The following is a 21,866-nucleotide window of genomic DNA, read 5'->3' as shown; positions in this document are numbered from 1 at the left end:
TCAGGATCTGGTTATTATAGACACAGATTCAATATCATCACAGTAACAGCGTTACATACACTGGTAGCTGTTAACACTCATAAACATTAGAAAATATACTAGATATAAGGAGTAGTTAACGTTTATAATCATCAGAGAACGTTACTTGCGTTATTTTTGGTACCTATCTGTTTTCCAAATATATTCGTACCCGCTCAGTGAAGCGTCTATGTATATGGTGGCTACTCATAGCTTGTTAACTTACTAAGCCGTGCAGCTAGCCAACTAGGGGAGTGTTGGTGTTTACAGCTACCATAGGAGCTTTTGAGCGATGGGAGAAGGATCTGTTCCTGCTGAAAAGTTTTCAATTTATTTTACCAGTGACTTAGATTTCTTCTACTCTTATTCAGCTGCTGCTCAGATGCTTCTTTCTCTCTTTCTGCTCTTGACTTGTCAGTCCGGCTGAACTGTTGCACAATGTTTTCTTCTCCAAATACAAAGCACGAAAGTCCAATCAAATAAATAGAGTTGTCCTCTCAGCCATCTGAATGTAACAAATCAAGCTTTTCCAAACTTTTGAAGGGTATTGATTCACTATCTGCTTGAAGATTAAATGCTGGAAGGTTTTGGTGCCATTGTACACTAACAATGACTTTAGTTCTGTTTGTTCAGGGATGAAACTCTCAGTGACACTATCTGATTCTACAATATCGAGTTCTTGCAGATAATGCTTTTACATTTCCTTGGTTTCGTTTTATTCCGTTTATATATATTTATTTTCAACATTGTGAGGCTTGTATAATCAAGGAGCTGCCACTCAGATGATGAATTTCTGCGTTTAAAAGCCAAAAAACACATTGAAGTTAAATATTCCACTTAACTTCAATAGGCAGAAGTCTTGTATCCTAATACAACCAGCCTGTGTGCCAAAACTGTCCAAATGCTGATGAATTAAATGAGAAACAGAATCTAATGTTACCTGTGATTTTTTTTTTAAGGAAAGCCCTGTCAGAGGTAACGGCGTGCCTGAGGGAGCGTCTGCACCGCTGGCAGCAGATCGAGAAGCTTTGCAACTTCCCCGTGGTCAATAACTCGGGGCTGCCGAGCCTGACGGCCAGCCTCTACTCAGACCACAGCTGGGTGGTGATGCCGCGAGTATCGGTGCCTCCCTACCCCATCGCAGGAGGAGTGGACGACCTGGACGAGGACACGCCTCCCATCATTCCACAGTTCACAAGTGAGTAAAACACCAGAGGATCTTGGTGACCTGAAATGACATGAAAGAAATATGTTGTGATATAATTTCTGATATTGTGTCGTCCTCCAGCGGGCACGCTGATCCGGCCCCCACTGACCCGCAGCAGCAGTCTGTGTCGTTCCCGCCGTAGCCTGCTGAGCTCCCCACAGTCCTCGCTGATGTCCCCGGACCCCGACCTGCTGTCCATGGCCAGCTCTTCCCTCTCCTATCGCCCCGAGGCAGACGACGAACATATCATGTTCAGCTCGGATAGGAGGGGGTATGTAGCGGTGGCCGGAACGCCGCGGAATGGTTTTACAGTTTGGACTCACAGGTGTTTTATTCAGACATTCACACTGATGCTTTGAGCTTGGGGGTTTAACGGTGCCATCTAGTACGTACGTGAAGCTCAACATGACACAATGTAGCAAGGTCACATTCATGTGAAATTCATGACAAATGGTGGCCAGTAACTACAAAACAGCAAGAATATTTAAGTAGAAATTTACATTCTGATGAAATAAGAAAACCTTTGGATTCATGCTATTCTTGGAGCAGTTATCATTTTCAATAAAAAAAACAAATCATAGGTAATAGCGATCAATATCAGCTAAGAATTACAATTGTCACAGAATCTGGTTGGTGAAAAAAGTAATTCACACATGGCCAGATTTATGGTTTTGCTTTTGGGCCTCTATTGACACTAACTCCCACCCGCTACCTACTGCCCCCTGAGGAGTGTGTATGTCACCCCCAAGCTCCCACTAAGTATAAGAGCATACAGGGGGTCATTAAAGGGTCTGAGAGAGTCTCAAATTCAATACCTTATACTAGTCTGTTTAGTTTATACTTGGACTTAACTGTAGGCAAAATGTAGATTAACCTAACACTCACTCCAATAACCATATTTCTACATAACTCCTACCTCTGCACAGGGCCGCATATATTTGCCTGCAATGCCAATATAAGAACAATGATTCATCCAAAATCTAAATTTGATGAAAATTCTCTTGAAAAAGTATAACCTAAATATAAACCTACATTTAAATTGTCTGATAACAATACATCCTGGTAGACAAAATGGAGAGAAAAAAACAAAAGGACAATTGTCGATCCTGCTTTTGATTTTTTGTTAATTAAATTGAAATTCTAATTTCAAATGATTTTAGATTCAGAATTAAAATTGTGACACAACCTTATATTAAATATTTATGAACAGAGTTTTTTAAAGGTTCCCGTTCTTTAGTTTTTATGAAGTACATGTCCAAAATACACATCATGACAGACATTTTGTAGTTGAAAATTAGCAACATTTTCAAAACTGATCAAATAGTTTCAGAGCGTTCGTGAGTTGTGACCGTCTGCTCTGCTCTCCTCTCTCAGGGACCCGGTTCAGGAGTGCGGCTCCGACACAGACTCTCTGAACTCCTCCATGGGCCGCAAGTCGCTGCACAACCCCTGCACGCCGGGCTCGGACACCCCATACCGCAAGATCTCCCGAGAGGAGCTGCTGCTGTTCAGCCAGAGCGCGGAGCTTCAGGCCTCCACCCCCGCCACCTCCACCACCCACACCAGCAGCAGCAGCAGCAGCAGTCTCAGGGACTCCACGCCTCCCCCCCTGCCTCCCACTCCGGCCACCACCCCCTCTGGCCCACCCTCCACCTCGCCCTCTCCCGCCTTGGAGCACCACCCGTTCGCACACAGAGGCTCGCCAGACCTCACCCGCATCATACCAGAGTCCCAAAGCATGACCTTCTCACAGGGGAGCGTCACCACCCAGACGGGCAAGGGCATGTACAACGGCATCCTGGAGAAGTCCTACAGCTTCGGCCAGCTGCCCGCCAGCATGCTGCCCAACGTGGGGCGCTACCCGTCTCTTACCTCCCTGGACTCGGAGGGCCGGAGCGTGGGAAGGGAATACAAGCTCCAGAGCACCTCCTCCCAGGACTCCAGCGACAATGGAGAGAAAATCAAGCGCTCCTCCTCTAAAATCAAAAGCTTATTTAAGAAGAAAAAATAAAACTCGCAGAGTGAGATAGTGTGAGAAAGACGGAGAGAGAAATCAAATCTAAAGTTTTAGCTGTAATACTAAAAAGATGGACATCACTGTAAGCTAAAACATTTCATTTTCTCTCTTGTGTTCTTCTTTTTGTTGTCGAAGATGGAATGTAGCTCAGTCTGGGTGCCTTTAAACGCCTCAGACTGGTAGCCTTATTTTTCAATAATGCCTTTTTATTTAGGTCACTCATAGCCTCACAGGGGGAGCCTGCAAAGGTCAAGGAAAAGTCAAAGAAAGGTCAAAGGTCGTGAGAGTTGTCATCCAGACAGCCTGAGCTCATGACCTGTTCACTGTCTTCTATTTGTTTTGGTTTGAACCAAAAAGCCACTATGTGTAAAGGGTCTAAAGGTGCAGTCCATAAATGTAATTAAAAAGCACACAACGTGCAGAATGATGTTTGCTGTCCCTGCTAAAAATATTTAAAAAAGGGCAGTTCACCCTAAAATCAAAAATACATATTCTTCCTCTCATCTGTAGTGCTATATAATCATCTAGATTGTTTTGGTGCGAGTTGCAGTGTTTTGGAGATATCGGGCTGTAGAAACATCTCTACAGCCGATATCTCCAAAACTCTGCAACTCGCACCAAAACGATCTTGATTGAAAAATGGCACCTCTGGAAAGAGGAAAAAAGTGTTTCTGATTTTGGGGTTAACTGTCCCTTTAAATCACTTTAAGTAGTGGCTGCAGCACATGAAGATCACGGCTTTCTTAAAACATCATTTTGACAATTTCTCCTCAAAGTTTCTGAACTTCTTCTCCGCCTTCGAATTATGGATTGCATCTTGTCTTTGAGTCCTAAACTCGTGTACTTGATTAATTTCCCGTTGGAAAAAAAACAAACAAACAAAAAAACCTGCTAAAAGTTTGTTGCACTACTGCTTTCCTGGTATTTTGGGAAAGAGCCGCTGCTTGCGGAGTACATATTGAATAAAGTTATAGAGATGAGAACGATGCATGGGCAGTGGCAGTGGAGATGCAGCACATAATGCCAGAGCCAAAATTATATGATCCATCTTCAATGCTGCTACTTATGGATGTCTCGATATATATAAATAAATAAATAAATATATATATACTTTGTTTTCACATTATTATGTTCTTATAGATGTTTTTAAATAGATTTATATTGGTGGGGGTTCCTATGAACTGATCTTTACTGAAGAAAGTTTATTGAATATGCAGATTTACCCCACACCAGTCATTTCCCCTGTAACCTTGCTGTCCCTCATTACTTGATTAACTGTGTCTTGTAGCCATGACAACATACCATTTACATTTTTTGTCTTAAATACCCTCTCAACCCTGTAAAATTTGGTGTCAATACCAGATGTTGGTCAAATTGTCTGTACAAATATTTCTTTTTGTGGTTGGAGTGCCAGGAAGTGACGGTGTGGCCTCTACCATCTTTGTTTCCAGGCTTTTTAAAGACAAACACTAAGGATTATCTGTCCAGTAAAATAGGAACTATTTGATCCAGATCTGTGCGCTACACCTAGACCTGCCCCTCCACCCATCACCCCCACCCACACTAAAGCTCGAAGCCGACCCATGCAATACGGTCCTGTTCCTCACCTCTGGGCCTGCACCGAGCGCACTGATGTCAAGAGCTCCTGCTTCACACTGTGATTTTCTGCCTTCCTCCCTTCATCCTGGACCTGGCTGTCACTGCTGCAATTTAAACCTGACGGGTCATGTGACGACCGTGACAAGGGCGACGCGATGAAAATGTCAGGAGGGGAGTCGACGCCGTGAACGAGTTGTGAGCAGGTGACAGGACGACACGATGACGTGAGGATCCAGCGGCCTCTGTTTTTACAGGAAATATATATATATATATTTGGAAGGTTGTGGCAATACAGCACACAATGAAGGAAATAGAAGACAGAACTGAAAGATGAGGAGAAAATGAATGTTTACGAGACATTAGGGGTTTTTTGAGAACATTTTGTGTGTGAATATTTGTATACTGTAGAAGAATTAATAAAAAAATGGAGGCCTCGTATGTTTCAGAGTCATGTTTGCTGCAGTGTTTCATTCTAGTCTACTGTTTTTAATATATTTGGAAAAAGATTGTTTTAAACATTATTATTAATTAAGGACAGACTTTTTTACTCATGTTAAAAGGGGCACCAAGCTGAGATTTGTCATGAGGGGTAGTTATCAGCCTAACCTACAGTTTTATTATGTCTTTTCTATACAGGAGTTCTTTAATAACGGCCTCTGCAGCGACAATTTTATGTTGTCTTTTTTTTTTACAAGGTTTTTACAAGGCACCTTTTAAAAATCAGGACATACTTAAAGCCGGAACTATTATTTTTTATAATTAATTCATCTATATATCTATGAAGACATGACTGAGAATCCCATCACAGACTAAGAAAATGTTTTCAAATTGCCTTTTTTGTACAACACCAAACCAAGAGATAATTATAAATGTACACTCAATTAAAACAAACAGGAAATCAATAAACAGCTAATAATCTCTTAATTGTTAATCAAATGTAATATTTAAGTACTACATTTGTCATCTATACCTCGATCAATTTCTACAGATTAATTAAACAAAGAAATCTCAAGATAACCCTGAAATTTGGGGATATTTGCAGTAAATAATTCACGTTTCCTCTACTGTAGGAGGATCTCAGACTCTGATCTATTTCCCTCTAAACAACAGCCCCGACCCTTCGTTTGAATCCACATCCTCCTCACAGCAGAGCGCAGAAGTGTGGGGAAAAGTATCATTCTGACACCCCATTTGTCTTGAGAGTGAGGAAACCGTGATACAGAGAAGAGAAGCATGCATGATTGCTTTATCAATATAAAGTGAATGTGATGAAACTTGTGTTGATGGTTCATCAATTCAGCACACTAGGAGAGGAGCGGGGACGTCTACTGGTGATGAATGTGTTGTTTGGGCACTACTGTACACAGCAACAAATCCCAGCCTTTCACACCGACCCGCCTTATCGGCCCCCTCTGAGGTGCAGTTATCGTGACGGCCACATGGTGTCAGCAGAGCATCAGAGGTAGCCAGCCATATGAGCCACTCCCTTACAGAGAAACATACAGAGTGTCTGTGGGTGTTCGGTGAAGACTGACAGACCAGAAGCAGACTTGTTTTTTCCATCTAGTAAAGTATATTCAGAGCCCTCCTGATAACTAAATCCAGCATATTGCGAACAAATCCTCCAATTCTGAACAGTATTAAATAAATCGCCATTGAAAATCTTCCAATCGACACCCAAAGAGTGCAATTTAGTGTATTATGAGCATTTTTGTAACACCTTACCACGAAGGTGCACAATGCCCGAGAAACGTGAAAGAACCAAATCCAGAAGTGATTGTTAGTTAATGAACATACACCAACAATGCCAACCTACATAGTATAATAAACTATATAATGATAAATGCAAATCATGGCAATGAATGAATGAAACGGCTAAGAGTGCTATTTGCTTCGGCATAGTTTACGTGTTCGCATCTCCGATACTATCGCCAAGCTAATGGCAGCTAACTACATTTAGCAGCAGTTAGCGCTTATTTCAGCAACACAGCTACCGGTATCTGCCTAGTAAATCACCATGGTACTGCAACTGTCCTCTGTCATCGTTCTCATCTCATTCTCATCCATTGAGAAGTTGCTGGTTATCAGTAGGTTTGTTAGCAGTTACTTTGGCAACCAGTAAAGCTATCTGTCCAGAGCTGCTCAAGGCAGAGCAGACCGAGGGCAGCAGAGGGAAAAGCAGCAAATATTCTCCATAAAACATGACCCAGTTTCAACCAAAGTAAAGTTGTGCTCTTGTACAAGTTATAAAGTTGGGGTTTTGACCAGCAATCAATAATATCACATCCAATGGCAGCCTTATAAAATAAACAAATCATTTATTGGGTGAAAAATGAATATACACCCCCGAGTGCAGCATGAGTCATCATCATTTATAATAATTTTTCCAGGAAGTTGCAAACTCTAATATACTATTAAAAACACCTACAAAACCGCAACAGATATTGGTATAATGATTGGGTGTCCACATACATTTGACAATGATTCTATGATATGGACATGGATAATAATGTTAACAGACCATAATCCTTGACATTGTATCTGCTAATCTGCATTTTAATCAATTCATCAATTAATCACTATCCTGGACCGTAACCAATAGCGCTTTCATTTAAAGTGGTGCATGACTCAGTGTGAATTCCTTCCTTACTTGTGTTACAGAACGGATACTAAATCATAAATTGCTTTGACAGCCACAACTATCCACTCTGCAACAAACACGCTCACTGTGATCTGATTCTGGAGCAGTACATTTAAAAAAACACATTCAGCTGCTCCTTTTGTCCCATATTCTCCTCCTCTTATCTGCTTCCTCTCTTTCCTCACAGGAGCACTGCAGGTTGGGGACACGTTGTGGATATTTATGGCCCTGAATCGCGCTGCAGTGTTGTAATTGGCCCCACAATGACGCTAATGCTCAGAAAGAGGAGCGGCGTAGGAGCGGAGAGTGATGCAACGCTCTGGCAGAAGATGGCAGATCCTCCTCTTAATGAATGCCAGTAGAAGAGGTAATGAATAGACACAGGGGCTTAAAGGCGCACATATACGTAAAGTGAGTGTGCATCAGTGAGGCTTTTACCCAACCTGCCACTGAGCTTCATCTCTCCCTCTTCAGTATACCACTCTTTCCTCTCTGCCAAACTCAGCCTCTCTCCTTCCTTTATCCCCATCACCCAGCAGCCTCTCCCTCTCTCGTTTGGATCCCATTCCACTGCAATGTAATGGGTTTATTAGTGTGGTTAATGCACTGTGACCTACTGGGGCTTGCCGTCTACCTTTTTCATGTGCAAAAAAAAAAGGAAAGGTGGAATGTTTTTAAAAGGGAAGCAGTGCAGGAATGAGGTATGAAAGGGCAGCGCTAAATAAAGGAGGAAAGACCTTTTTAGAAACATAATTATACCAAAAGAATGACGCAAATAAAAATAATAATAACTGATTCATAACGAGGAAAACAGCTGGAATGCAGATGCAGATGTTCTCATTCACAACCATTACAATAAACTGCAGCAGAGAGCTGGGTTCCCAAACAGCCTGGGCTAGTCCATGTTGACAGCTGCCATGTTTACCCAGACTGGGACGGACAAAGTCAGCTTTGGCACCAGACGTGCTCGGTGCAAATGAGTGTTTCTGCTCCAAAACTCTGCCAGATAGACTTGCAGCCAGTTTGTGGTACAGTATAATGAAGCCATTTCAGTCGGGAGCGTGCTGTTCCCGCGTCTGCGAGAGCCGAGCCAAAATAGAGGTTTACAGAGTGCAGGCTTTACCCGAGAGAGAGTTTGGGTTTGAACAATGAGAGGCATCAGAGCACATCTTTAAGGCTTGATTGAAGAGGTTCAACCAAAGCAACATGCTGTCTCATGTTTTGTATAAAACCAGGATTGTAACTTAAAGCTACACTAGTAAATATCTTAAAAAATAAAGTAAAACATGACTTATATGAATGGCTTTTGCAGCATTTTAGCATCATTCTGCTAATTGTTTTGGTTTTATGGCCAACATCTTTTCTGTTTTTGTTAATTCTCACTGTTTTGTTAGCATTGTTATTGGCCGCAGCATGCAGCTGTTTTCTGCAAAAAGGTCCGATAAACCCACCGTACACTACTTGTCCAGCACCAAATGACAGATAATATTATAGTGACTAGCTGGTGTAGCATTTAGCCGCAAGAGAGTCACTCATTTCACTCAGCAAGTGGTCACGCTAAAAGGAAGGTGAAAGAGTTAAAAGAATCGTGGTTATTGGACTCATCCAGAGACCAAAAACACGACTGCTACTGAACTACTACAGCACAAACGACAGATAAAGTTAGCGAGTAGCTGGTGGAGCCACATATTTCCCTATCGAGCTGGTGCAGACCAAAAACAAAGCTAAAAGGTCAGGTCCTCAGGTGACCAAAACATGACTAACAAATTAATTATATAATGTTTCTCTGAATGTGCTGGATGTGTAGGCCTAAATAGGTAATTTTTTGCTAACATGCTAACCATTAATTTTATTAGGTGATTACACTGTAGGCCTATGTCAAAAAATGCCCTTAAGAAACAATAAAAGCATTGCAGTGGGCACGGCTTTGGTGAATTGTACATCATAAAACTTCGCTGAAATTGGTTGAAAGGTGAATGATTTTTAGATGTCTTTGTTACGTAACGGCATTAACAGTAGATGACATTTCAGTGTGTAGCTGGTCCCAACTTTAAAAAACCTACCAAATTTAGCCCAGTTTTAATGACCTATAAATCACCAGAATCCTGCTTATATGGGACAGGATTGTGACTAAATAATGCATAGAAGATCAAGCACCATTACTACTTATACTTGGGAGATTAAAGCTGAGAGAAATATGTCTTTGAAAAGGTCACCGGGAGAAAGAAAAAAAAAAGAGCAAGACAAATCAAAAGAGCGAGAGTATTTCAGTCTTACAGTGCCGGTTTCCACAAAAGTACCACAAAGATAGTCGTGGCTTTACGGTGTGCTACAAAAGTGATTAAATGATCAAATGAGATTCTTCATTGGGGCAGCGCACGCACGCACACACACACACACACACACACACACACACACCTTTCAATAAGAAGCACATTTTGTTCAAACACACAGAAGTGGGAACTTGTGAAAAAATATTCATCCCTGAATTCATTCTCATTTTTTAGCAAAGGTTCTAAAAATAATAATCACTACACTTAAGCACTGCACACATCTTTTTATTAAGCAATTATGAGTTTAATTTGTCTGCCCTGAAGCAGCTGAAATAGATCAAAGACCTCATTAATATAAATGAACAAATCATAAAAATGTTTGTCAGGACCGGAGTCGTCTGAAACATCTTTTGACTTGAATGATGGCGCTCTGATTTATTTGGTGTGATTAAACAGAGCTTAATCACATTTGGATAGGTGATCACAGCGGCAATCAGAGCTTCAGTCCTACGCACCTTCCAGCTGACACAAACACGTAGCATCACGCAGGATCACTATTTCCGATTTACCGCCTGACTCACGGTTTAAACTCTAAACTGTCTATATTAATGCAGTGTTCAAGTTCCTGAAGTGCCTGTAAGGACAAAGGTTGGACAGTTTTATCCAAAACACATTTTCAGGATCATGAGTCCGTTCATATTTAATGTGAATTAAATTCCTGACCCATCGTGCTCTGCCTGTCGAGCTATACATGTCTAGAAAATATAACGAAGCATCTACTGAGGAGCCACTGGGGGATTCCAATGTTTAATTAATATAGAGTGGTGAATCCCCGATGTGCCTGCAATAAGATGAAATATTTGAAGATTGGGGCAAAAGATATCACAGCAGCTGGATACAAATCTTTTAAGACGTAACACTGGTGAGTTTCATATTTGATTTAAAATACTGGGCTGAGCAACATACTGTTACACATATTAAAAGGGACAGTTCACCCCAAATTCAAAAATGTGTATTTTTCCTCTAACCTGTAGTGCTATTAATCCATCTAGGTTGTTTTGTGTGGATTTGCAAAGTTCTGGACAGATCAGCTGCAGAGATGTCTGCCAACTCTTGAATATAATGGAACTAGATGGCGATCAGCTTGTGGTACTACAAGAAAAAGAAAATACATTTAAAAAACTTTCTTTCCAGAAATCATGACCTGGTTTCTCTAGATAATTTTCACGCCATGTTGTGAGCGGTGTCATGAAAGAGCTTATTTCTTTCTACCAAACTACATCACCCAGAATAAAGTGGGCATCTACTCATTGACGAGAGAATAGCTAACAGAGCTCAGCCGAGGACGCTGCCATTAATGTTTACAACCTGTGCTGTCAAGAGCACGAGACTTCCTTCTTCCTACTTCCTTCTGCAATGTCAACCATTGGCTCATTTTTCCCACTGCTGCAGGTAAAAAGTATCTACATGTGCATGATACCAACCAAACTTCATGTACTTATAATAGTCACAAAGGTTCTGAGGTTTTCACTTTTACTACACAGTGTACTGCTGAAAAAGAATCTCATTTTTATGAGTGCTTTTTTATTTAGTAAGAAGATATTTTTTTATGTTACACTGACACATCTTCTCATTCCTTCTGTGAATGTGAGTTTTAATGGTTGTCTGTCTACTAAAGTATGTGTCAGCCCCATCATAGACTTGTGACCTGCACATAGAAAGGCAAGGTAGGTTTTAAAGCACATTTATTCCAGCACTCAAGTACAATTTTGGGATAAAGTTCCCTGCAAAAACTAGAGTGGGAGCCCCTCAATTCCTTAAAGTATTCGTATTGATTTCTTAATGTGTGGGCATATAATAAAAGAAAAAATACCATATTTCTCTCTTTCTTAAAGACTCCATAATTTACCACTCTGAAGGAGTCATTACATCATTTGGAGTACTTTTACTTTTGATTGTAATACTTGGTGTTGTTGCTTTGACTAAAAGGTCCGGTGTGTAGGATTCAGCAGCATTGTGCAGTGTGTTTGCAGATTGCAACCAACTCAACACCCCTCATCTCAGTCTCCTCTACGTTGGCTGATAAAAATATGAAAAACTGCAAAAAGCCTTCTCTAGAGCCAGTGTTTGGTTTATCCAGTCTGGGCCACTGTAGGAACATGTCTTCTGTGGAAGATGACCCGCTCTGCCTCTTTAGATATAAGACTCATTTTAAGGTAACAAAAACACAATGACTCTTTCCTAAATCCTACACATGGTACCTGTGAAAATCTGAGTATAAGGCATACAAAGCATTAAAACGAGTTGGAATTAGAAATATAAGCACACTTAACAACCTTTGTGCTTTTGTATGTTGTTTAGGTCTGTAAGAAGACAATATGAGGATGCTTCCTGCCTTTGAGCCGTTTCCTCCTCTGTCCTCCCGCTCACATCCAGCCTGTTTACACTGATGATTCACAAAAAGCTGAGTCCTAATTGTCATGTTTTTGCCTGTCAACTAAAATTATGTTTGATAGTTACAGTCGAGTTCTTTGAGTGACACCGCGGCTACAAAGTGGGCCTCAACCAAATATCAAAAATCATCTTCTTGCGAGGGAGTCTGGGTAATTTAATAGGTGTCGGCATCTTCACTGAGGCAATTACCTCGTTGTGATCGTCAACACTGTGTCAGGAGATGTGATAAAGTCCAGGCAGTTAGTTAGAGCCGAGGCACGCTGAGGTCGAACAGATGTGACGCGACACTGACTGACTGACTGACTGACTGACTGACTGACTCGGGCACTCACTTGATTAACAAGGACTCCTCCACTCAGTACAGTCTGCAGCCTCAAGTGACTTTCATTCTTCATTCCCACTTACACTCTGGGTATTTACAGTCAGTGTAATAACAGGGCAAGATTAGATACTTTTTAGATCACCTACATTACATGCAACTTTACAGCAACATTGGCTGCACACTGAGTTAATGTTCAGCTAATGAGGGGCCCGGAGATGTATTTTACATAATGATGTACAATCACGAACTGCTCAGAAGACAGAAGCACTAAATAATAATCCTTTCTTTCTGCTCTCTTCCTCCATCTGTAATTACAGCACATTGCTGTGTAGGTGTATAAACAGCACAAGTATCCACCTTTATATACGCAGGGTGTTTGGGTTTAAAGACAAGAAAATCTGTTGACCTCTTCCAGGCATTTTACTACATACCAGCACTGTTTCGTGCGTTCATTAAAAATGACTACAGCTACACTGAGAAGCTGAATTAAGGGAATGCGGGTGCAAAAAAATAAATAAAAAAAGTTTAATCCTGCCAGTGGTTTGGTAAAAACCTCTGTCTTGTATTCTTGTATTACATTCTGCACTGAATCTCCAACCGCACATGCGTTAAAACAGCTCCATGTTCTTTTATTTGATGCTACTGTAGAAAGTGTATTGAACTTCGGTGGATCTCTCAGACTCTCACTCTGCTTACAAAGTATAATAGGACTCTCCTGGCTCAAAGACAAACCTTCAGTGTTGTATGAAATCTAAGATCCCTTCTTAAATTACTTTGGAGTAGAGGCTGCACAAACTTTGCAGAGAAACCTCCATGGACTTATCTGGACTGAAGTCCCTCGAAGGGCTCATATGTGAGTCTTCAAAAAAGCTGTGTTTTATAACATTTCACTGCCTGGATATCTGTTAATACGTTTTAATTTTCTTTCATGTTTTATTTAGATATCTATTTTTTCTTTTTCATTTTTTCTATGTATCTATTTATTTTCCCATCGTGTGGGATTCGTGTTCACTTTGTTCTTTGAAGAATAAGTTAATCTTATGTGTAAAATCTGCTGGAGGGTGAGAATATTGAACTGCAAATTTTTTTCAGGGAACTAATGGCATTATCTTGCAGCAGTCTGCCATATCCTTTGTCTTCTTTCAAAATACTGACTATCAGTCCTAGAAAATGTATAAATCAGGAATTCACTCACAAAAAATAGTGAAAGAGTCATGAAAGAGTCTCGATTTAAAAGGTGCATTATGTAGTTTTGGTAAAGACATTCAAACTCTGAAAGGTTATACTTACAATATTAATAAGATAATATGATTCGTATCATTTGATAAATATCTTTCCATAACTGAATAAACAAGCTGTTCTCTGAGGAAAATAAGGTTCCCAGAACACTGTCTGAAGCTAGAAAAGTGGCAGGGTCCTCCACATATAAACAAAGTAAAACTTGTCAATGAAGATTTTTCTTTTCCGATTAAAATTTCTTTCCCAAAACTACATAGTGCACCTTTAATACTGATGCCACTACATGATCTACACAAGCAAATGTGACCACTGCCTGTCCCTGGGACTGAAAATTAAAACTGTCTTGATGGTGGAGCGCTGAGGACGAATTAGACAGTCTCACAGGCTGAGGAAAGAAAGCTGTTCTGTAGTCTAGTAGTAGTGCAACAGATAGCCAGACAGCAGCAGAACAACTGGCTTATAACGTATGATATTTTGCTCCCAATGAACAACTATATCTTGCGGTTGCCTTATTGTTATCATGTTAAAAACTTTAGCTTGCTCAACAAAATGATCATAACCAAGGAACCAAACCAAAGTTAGCTGTAGGTTTACATGTAACCTAGGTGTATGAAGTTTATTTTGTTTCCCCATGGTCATATTAAACTTCCTATCTACTAAGCAGATACAATACCTTATCACTATGCATCATACAAACAGCTGTGTTTAAAAACGGTATTAAAATAGGTTATTTTATTTTAGCCGAGTCAAGAATTTGTGATTCTGCTGTTCAAACATGTTAATGCCAAATAATTTCCCTGCATCAACTGCAAAACAAAATGGTAGGTTGAAATTTATCTTCCAATTTTTGTGTCAGCTCTCATTTAAAAAAAAAAAAAAAAAGGATTATGTATAACCTTCCAAAAAGAAGTCAATGTTTTTACTTACTGTGCTGTAGCTATAGTATCAGGCACTTTATTCCAATAACCGGTTGTGACAGGGGTTGTACGGCTCGGAGTTCAGACCTCGACAACGCTGTAACTCTGACATTGCCGCAGTGACCTGGATCACATTATGAGCCTGGCTGACACTCCAAGTCGGTGCTGTGATACGTGAAGTGAGTCTAAGGGGGTTCAGTTTAATTTACTTTAGTTGATGAAACACAGTGAAACAAGACGGAAGATAAAACGAGAACAAAAGAAAGTACAAAAAATGAAAATTTGAGGAGATGAGATAAAAACCCAAAACGTGTTTAATAAAAACTCACTCCTAATCATTTTGAATTCCTGCAGGGCTCGGCTCAGGTTTATTGAGCACTTATCGTGTGACGGGACCTTCCTGGCAATTACTGCATTGTCCAATCTGGGAATAAAAACAAACCCTAAATTTTTGCAAGTCACATCTGACCTCCGCGTGCGCTGCTCAGAAAACTATTTGAATTTCTTTGACAGCAGGAGATCAGAGTGGAGAGAGAGGAGGGATGGAAGAATCTGAAAGGATAGAGGCATGAGAGAGAAATACACAGGATGAAAGAATCGCAAACAAAACAAGTGAATCAGCAGGGTGCCAAGGTCACCCGAATGTGAGAGCGGCTGACTTATCAAAAGACGGCGCTGAAGCGGATTGTGTGAGAGAGTGAAAACCCAAAAGCGAGACAGAGAAGAATAAAAGATTTCATCCAAGATTTTGTGTTATGGACATTTTTGAAAGAAATCACAAATTTGCAGGACAGAAAACAAACATGCTCAGCTACTGAACTCCTTCGTACATTATTTAAAAGTGTATCTGTTCTCATTAAACTGCCCTAAAACCATCATCCTGTCCTCTGCCGAACTCATAACTTTCTCCCTCCCTCCTCCTTCTTTTATAAGTCTAAGAAATCCAATCATTTCTATATGTGTCAAACCTCAAGCTTGATCTCTCAAACAAAGGCGGGCGAATTTGATTTGAGTGAATTCAGGAGCTTTGTGCAGATGAATAAAACATCGCCTCTCCTTGATGTTACCCGGACTTATCAAGTCACAGATTCCCCCTTTGAGCTCGGTGGTGACACAGTGCAGGAACCCCTGCGCAGGATGAGACAGAAAAGATGAAGCTCCTACTGTATATCTTCAGCGTTGGCTGCGAGGGAAGATAACTGCACCAACGCGAAGATACACAGGTATGTGCATCATACACGGACATGATGGAGATTGACTTTTGATCAGTTTTTGATGAATAACATGCTGGGTGCGAGAAATAAAGAAGGTGAGAAAGAAAGAACACGAAAGTTGATCTTCGATTTCATCTCATCTGTCATGTACAACTTGCGCAAATCCCTCCAATTGTGCAAAAATTGGATATGTAGGGATTAAGAAGGCTGCGTGGGAGTTATACAACATATACATTCTTTCTTAATCCACAGTTTCACTTGCAGGCTTGCTGTGATTAGTGACTGCGTATGTGACATTCATACATATTTAAGTATAATCGAAGCTGCCGTGGGTAAAATTAGTAATTGAAATGGGATTTGCTTTTTCTTAAAGTAATCAATCAGTGGAATGAACAGCTCTGGGCCCAGAAATTTAAAAAGGACACCCACGCAGAATTATTCAAACTGATTTTTCATTCTCTGTCCGGCAAATTTGTCAGTGCTGTGCTACTGTATATGTAGGTGGTGAGACCGCTGCTACTGTTGAAGAAAAAACATAATAGTGGAATAATGTCTCATCCCCATCCTTCTAAAATCTTCAGAAACTGACAGTAAACTGCAATAATTTTTAAAGTTATTAGGCTCTATTGGATATTATAGAGATAAGACAGGATGATAAGGAAGATAACAGATGAAACACAGCATGTTAGATGAAGAAAGGTACACATCAAACACGAATTTCTATGATCAAAGTGCTGGTAAGGCCCAAACCACTGAGTTTCAAATTAATGATTTTTGAAGTCTTGGTATTTTATCATTGTAATAGAGTCCTTAATTATTGAGTCTCTGTGAAGTTAAAATTTAAGACTCCTCAACACCATATGGCTCTGTCAGTCGGTCAGCCGGCCATGTTAGTTGGAAGTCTTGTCTGGTCCCCAGAGAATTAACTGTTGAATGGATTACTATGAAATCTGGAACAACTATTAAGCCAACAGTATGTTCCTCTGAGGATTAATTGTAATAATTGTGGTGACCCAGTGACTTAACAATTGACAAACTGATCGGGCTAGCTGCACTTTGAGTTTTATTGCTAATTACCAAATGTTAGCATGCTTGTAGGCTATGGCAAACTGAAATGGCAATCTTGGGAAATATTAGTATTATGAAGCCTGCCTGCTCAGTTGAAATGAGCAAGCCGGACGATACAATTTGGCTTAAAGCAATATATCGCCTCACAGAGGTGGTAGCACAATGCTCATATTTCCAGAAAAAACAATCTCAATATTTGTTTACAATAACTTCAGATAACAGAGTAGGCTAGTACCACAGACACGTCAGATTACAGTTACAGCTGAAAAGGACAACAGAAATAATAAAAGTATGCCAGTTTCAAATATATCTGCAATGTCACCTTGTCTATCTGAAAGTGCTGTCGTTGTTAGCATGACGTCACAGTGATCGGGTCGATAGGCCAATGTTAGAAATTAATTCTCAGACAATATCATTGTTAGCTCTCCATGTTGATACCACAAGGTGCAAGTATGATACATATACCTACAAAATCCTACAAGTAGTATGTATAAATAGTGAACATATAAAGTAGTTAAAACTATGCTAATGCTACACAGCATTCAGACATTTAAATATATTTTCCCCCTGTATGCTCGTATGTTGAGACACAACTGTTTCACATTTACTTGAAAATGTATGTAAATAATCAATTCAATCAAACATCATCTTTCATAATCTTGCAAACTCAAATAAGCCATGATGACTGTAGGCTGATCAACTAGTAGAGCTGATTAGTTTTCTGTTAGCAGAATTTCACCAGGAAATGCCCAGAAAAAATTGTCAACATGAGCCAAAACCACATCATTTCTTCGAGAAATTACTTTAAACCGCAGTAGCAAAGGGGGAAACGTAACATTGAGTGATTCAACTATGATTTTGACGAACCATAAATATTCACACAGAAACAGCCCTGTTGTTTTCTTCAGTGTCAAGAGGAAGGTAAGACAGATTTGGTTTTCATGCTTACTCATCAAGACATGCTGACACATAAAACTACCTACTCTACAGATCAAAATATCTAGCTTTACTTGACAGTAAGCTAGCAAAAAAAAAACACTGTTCACTTGAAACACTGTAGATAATGACTTTAGATCACACCAAGCGAGATAAAGATGAATATCTGTATCAACATAAAGTGTATACAGTGTTGAAACTCTCCTCTCTCTCTCTCAGTAGATGGCAGACTTGCCCTGTGCAGGCTTTCAGTCTCAGATAACACTGAATCTGCTCCACTCTCTACATTATTAACAGAGCTGGCATGTCTGACTACCATATCCACACCACTTATGTGTGTGTGTCTGTATCCGAGAGAGAGAATATGAATGAGAGAGAAAGAGAGAGAGCGGGAGGGATGGACGGAGAAAAAAGGTGAACATTTTTGTGTTGTATTTATTTTGAGGTCAGGAGGAGCAGAAAACAGTGTTGGATTCATGCGTGCAGCTTGGAAAATTGCCCTCGTCCCAAATTTTTCTCCCCGGGGGAATCGTTAAAATTTCATTTCTTCCACATTGCCTCGTAAAAACTCAAGTCTGACAAGTGTCAAAAAGTCAAAATGTGAATGTGCGTTCACCTCTGTAGCAGTGAGGTTTTCTACATTTGGACATAAACTTTGAAAATCATCCTTTTGGTGCAACTACTTTCTCAAATATGCTTCTTAAAAACAAAATAAAGCAGCACTTGCATGCTATACATAGTCTTCATAATCAGCACCTATGATGTTGCCAACCTGGTCTTCCTGATTAAGACAACAGCATCAAATCAAGTGAAGACAGACGTTTGGCACAAATCAAATCATCCCAGTGATTAGGTGACCGTTAGTGCCAAGGTGCTACAGGGAGTAAACAAACAAGCTCTGACTGATTATTTAAGACGGATTTACATTTAAACAGTACACAAACAGAACATTTATAGAATAATGTATGTGCTGTAGAAAATTGAGGGCAGTGTTGGGTGCAGCAAAAGCATACTGTACCATCACATGCACATTTATTGTGTCATCAAGCAAAGTTTAAGCAGAACCTCAGCAATTTAGTATAGGAAGTGGGGAACCCAAGTGTTTTAATCAACTCTGGATCCTATAATTCCCCAAATGTAACACAATAAATAGTGTATTTTATTTTCCACTGCCTCCTGCATGCTCACTTCTTTTAAACCCCCTGAAAACTTCAAATGTTATTTCTTAGCTAGCCCATGCTGAATACGCAACAATCTAAATTAAAAAGTTATTTGTTAAGAGTTTAACACTCAAAAACTAATTTCATCTCAACTCTGTGAAGGTGATCTGATCAGCTTCAATTGACAATACCCAGAAAATCCAGCCAAATGTCACCAGATTCGTATTCAAATTTTGCTGAATCTTGATTGGTGCACAGATGTAAGTGACATTACATGAGCTCTGCCAACTTCAAACTAAAAGGAGCACATACAGAAAATAGTGTGGTTGTGTCAGGATCCCATTATTCGTAGTAAGAAACGGCCGAGAAAATACATTTTATACATTTCACACATCCACCTTGTAACAAAGGCTTCCTGTTAGTCCCAAGCTTAAAGAATAAGTTCACCGCAAAATTAAAATTGTGTCATCATCTACTCACCCCCATAATGATGGAAAATCCAATGAAGTTTCGTAGTCCACAAAACATTTCTGGAGCTTCACAGCAAAAGAGTGTTGCAGCATTTTCCTAAACAACTGAAGTAGATGGGGGAATTGTTTTAAAATTGTTCTATAATGCTTGTATATTGTTGGAAGAAGCACTGGGATCTCAACTTGATTTGAAAAGACTTTATTTATACCCTTTTGAGCTGAACTTTGCTGATCTTCAATGTAGCTACTAAGCTAAAAGCTTTAGCATGCACTGTGTCTGAACTGGGCACACAAGCTTGACCACGCATCAAAGGTGTAAATCTTATTCTGATGATTCTGGATCTTGGATTATGCCGCACGAGCTGTATGGAGCCATTTTATTAATTTGTTGGTTGTTTTGTTACATTTAAAACAAGTCCCAATCTACTTCATTTGTTTAGGAGAATGCAGCAATGCTGTTTTTTATGTGAAGCTCCTGAAATGTTTTGTCGACTACGAAAAACTTCACCTGACTTTTTATCGGCATGGGGGTGAGAAGATAATGACAACATTTACATTTTTGGCTTATCCTTTAAGCTTGGGACTTACAGGAAGTGGCGTTACAGTTCCCTCCAGAGATACAGAAATACTGTGATTTTCACCAGCTGTGGTACAAAACTGGTGGAGTACCCCTTTCAAAGACCTTGAATAATGATGATAACATATTTTAATCGTGGTATGAACGCAGACTTCACCCTTACTCTTACTACGGCTCTTACAAAGTCTGTGTTCACTATTCAGGGTTACACTCATCTTCGTATTTGAGTGTGTCTGTGTGCACATGCAAGTACACACATGTATTTTTCACGGTGCACACCTGAAAATTATCTCTGCTCGTTCAAATCAGAACTTCCTGCTGTAGTCTGTGAAGTGAAAAATGTCCTGCTGAAAACGCTCCACTCCTGACCAATCATCTTGTTTAGCATTTCCTTTGACTGCGCTGTGACTGGGCGCTGGTTGCACCAAAAGACTGCACCACACTTGAAGGCTGTGTGAAAAATGGGGAAAGTGCTCTACTTTTTATGAACTCATGAACTAGCAAGGCAGTCGAGGAATTTGTGGTAGCATTGGGCCCTATGCTGCTGAATATTTTTGAATAATCCCATGCGAGAAGAAAGCTTTCTGTATGGCTCAGCTGGTAAAGCGTGACAGTAACACTAGCACGGTTAGTGGTTTGATTCCCTCCGTGGCCGAGCGTGATAAAACTTTATGCACACATAGCACCAAGAGGTGATAAAAGCAGCCACCAAATGGTATGTGTAGTGAATGCTAATCTTCACTGAAACAGAAGTTATACATGAAAGACTTGCACAATTCAGTGTCAATGTCTTGACTTGCACAGCAACTGTAGATCAGTGTAGGTGTAATGCAGCGTCTGCCCTTGTTCGAGGTAGAATATCAGCCCTATTAGTCCTGTCGAAAATACAGCTGCTCCATTCTGTACCCTTCAGTGGAGACGGAGAATGAGAGCAGGACAGAAAATCAGAAAAGGAAGACAGCGGTTTGACAGACAAAAAGAGACGGTGCCGAAGGAGAAAAAAAAAAATTAAGGGCCGATGTGGATGAGCAGCATCATTTCTGAAAAGTATAGGTAATATTAAAGGAAGAAAAGAAAAAACCTTGACTGTGACTTCTTTGGTATAACAATGAAGACGGGAAGAAGGTGTGAATGAGTGATGCGAAACAAGATGAAGAAGTCTTCTGAAAAAGAGACATTAAATTGCAAATGTCAAATCACCTTTTTCAGTTAAGAGCCCATTCAAAACTTTGGCCTGAAACTGTGTAAATTATAGAAAGTGAAAAGCAGGGAACAAGAGGTCTAAGGTCAGACCTTCTTTATATTAACAGCAGGTTAATGGTAAGAAAATGAAAAAGGAAAGACACAAGAACAGAGGTTAAGAGAGCAGAGCTGCCTTATATTGCCTGAAGCACTTCACACACACACCACCTGTATGTAATTAAGCAGAATTAAGAATTAAGCAGCTAAAGAGACATATATTTGTCTAAGGAGGTGGTGGAGACCTAAACAGAGCCAAAAGAAGAGTGAATATTGGACTTCCATTTGCCAGATGAGCATAAATACGACTCAAAAACAATGCTAATGTTGCTCCATGTTGACTAAATACGTTAATAAGCCTGACGCTCTTCCTGGGGCTTTGATTTCAATATTGTGGTTTACAACTTGTTACACCGCCCTTAGCTGGTCAAAAACATTATCTAAAGTCATTTTACTCTCTGAATACATCTTGATAGCCTTGCTAGCATTTAAGCACTATTCTGTATTGCTTCCCA

General features: G+C 40.1%; 1 protein-coding gene and 1 long non-coding RNA gene across 4 annotated transcripts in view; one reads left to right on the top strand and one right to left on the bottom strand.

The window, feature by feature from the left end:
* The window catches only part of stim2b (stromal interaction molecule 2b), a 45,610-nt gene extending 40,331 nt beyond the window's left edge, over positions 1 to 5,279 (top strand). For 2 of the 3 annotated variants that reach the window (XM_084344971.1, XM_084344973.1), the window contains exons 11-13: positions 978 to 1,216; positions 1,307 to 1,550; positions 2,600 to 5,279. In XM_084344971.1, the coding sequence (XP_084201097.1) occupies positions 978 to 1,216; positions 1,307 to 1,550; positions 2,600 to 3,236 (1,120 nt within the window). In that variant the 3' untranslated portion in view covers positions 3,237 to 5,279. The remainder of the gene's footprint in view (positions 1 to 977; positions 1,217 to 1,306; positions 1,551 to 2,599) is intronic. The other variant, XM_084344972.1, reaches the window with a different exon arrangement.
* The window catches only part of LOC311252119, a 41,522-nt gene that overhangs the window by 2,800 nt on the left and 16,856 nt on the right, over positions 1 to 21,866 (bottom strand). Inside the window, exon 2 of the long non-coding RNA XR_014621492.1 lies at positions 1,153 to 1,246. This is a non-coding gene — a long non-coding RNA (uncharacterized lncRNA). The remainder of the gene's footprint in view (positions 1 to 1,152; positions 1,247 to 21,866) is intronic.

The sequence above is a fragment of the Pagrus pagrus genome (assembly GCF_965226575.1).
Source record: "Pagrus pagrus genome assembly, chromosome: 22".
Taxonomy (NCBI): domain Eukaryota; kingdom Metazoa; phylum Chordata; class Actinopteri; order Spariformes; family Sparidae; genus Pagrus; species Pagrus pagrus.
Note: the sequence above shows the minus strand (reverse complement) of the source record. Positions and strands in the feature narration are given on the sequence as shown.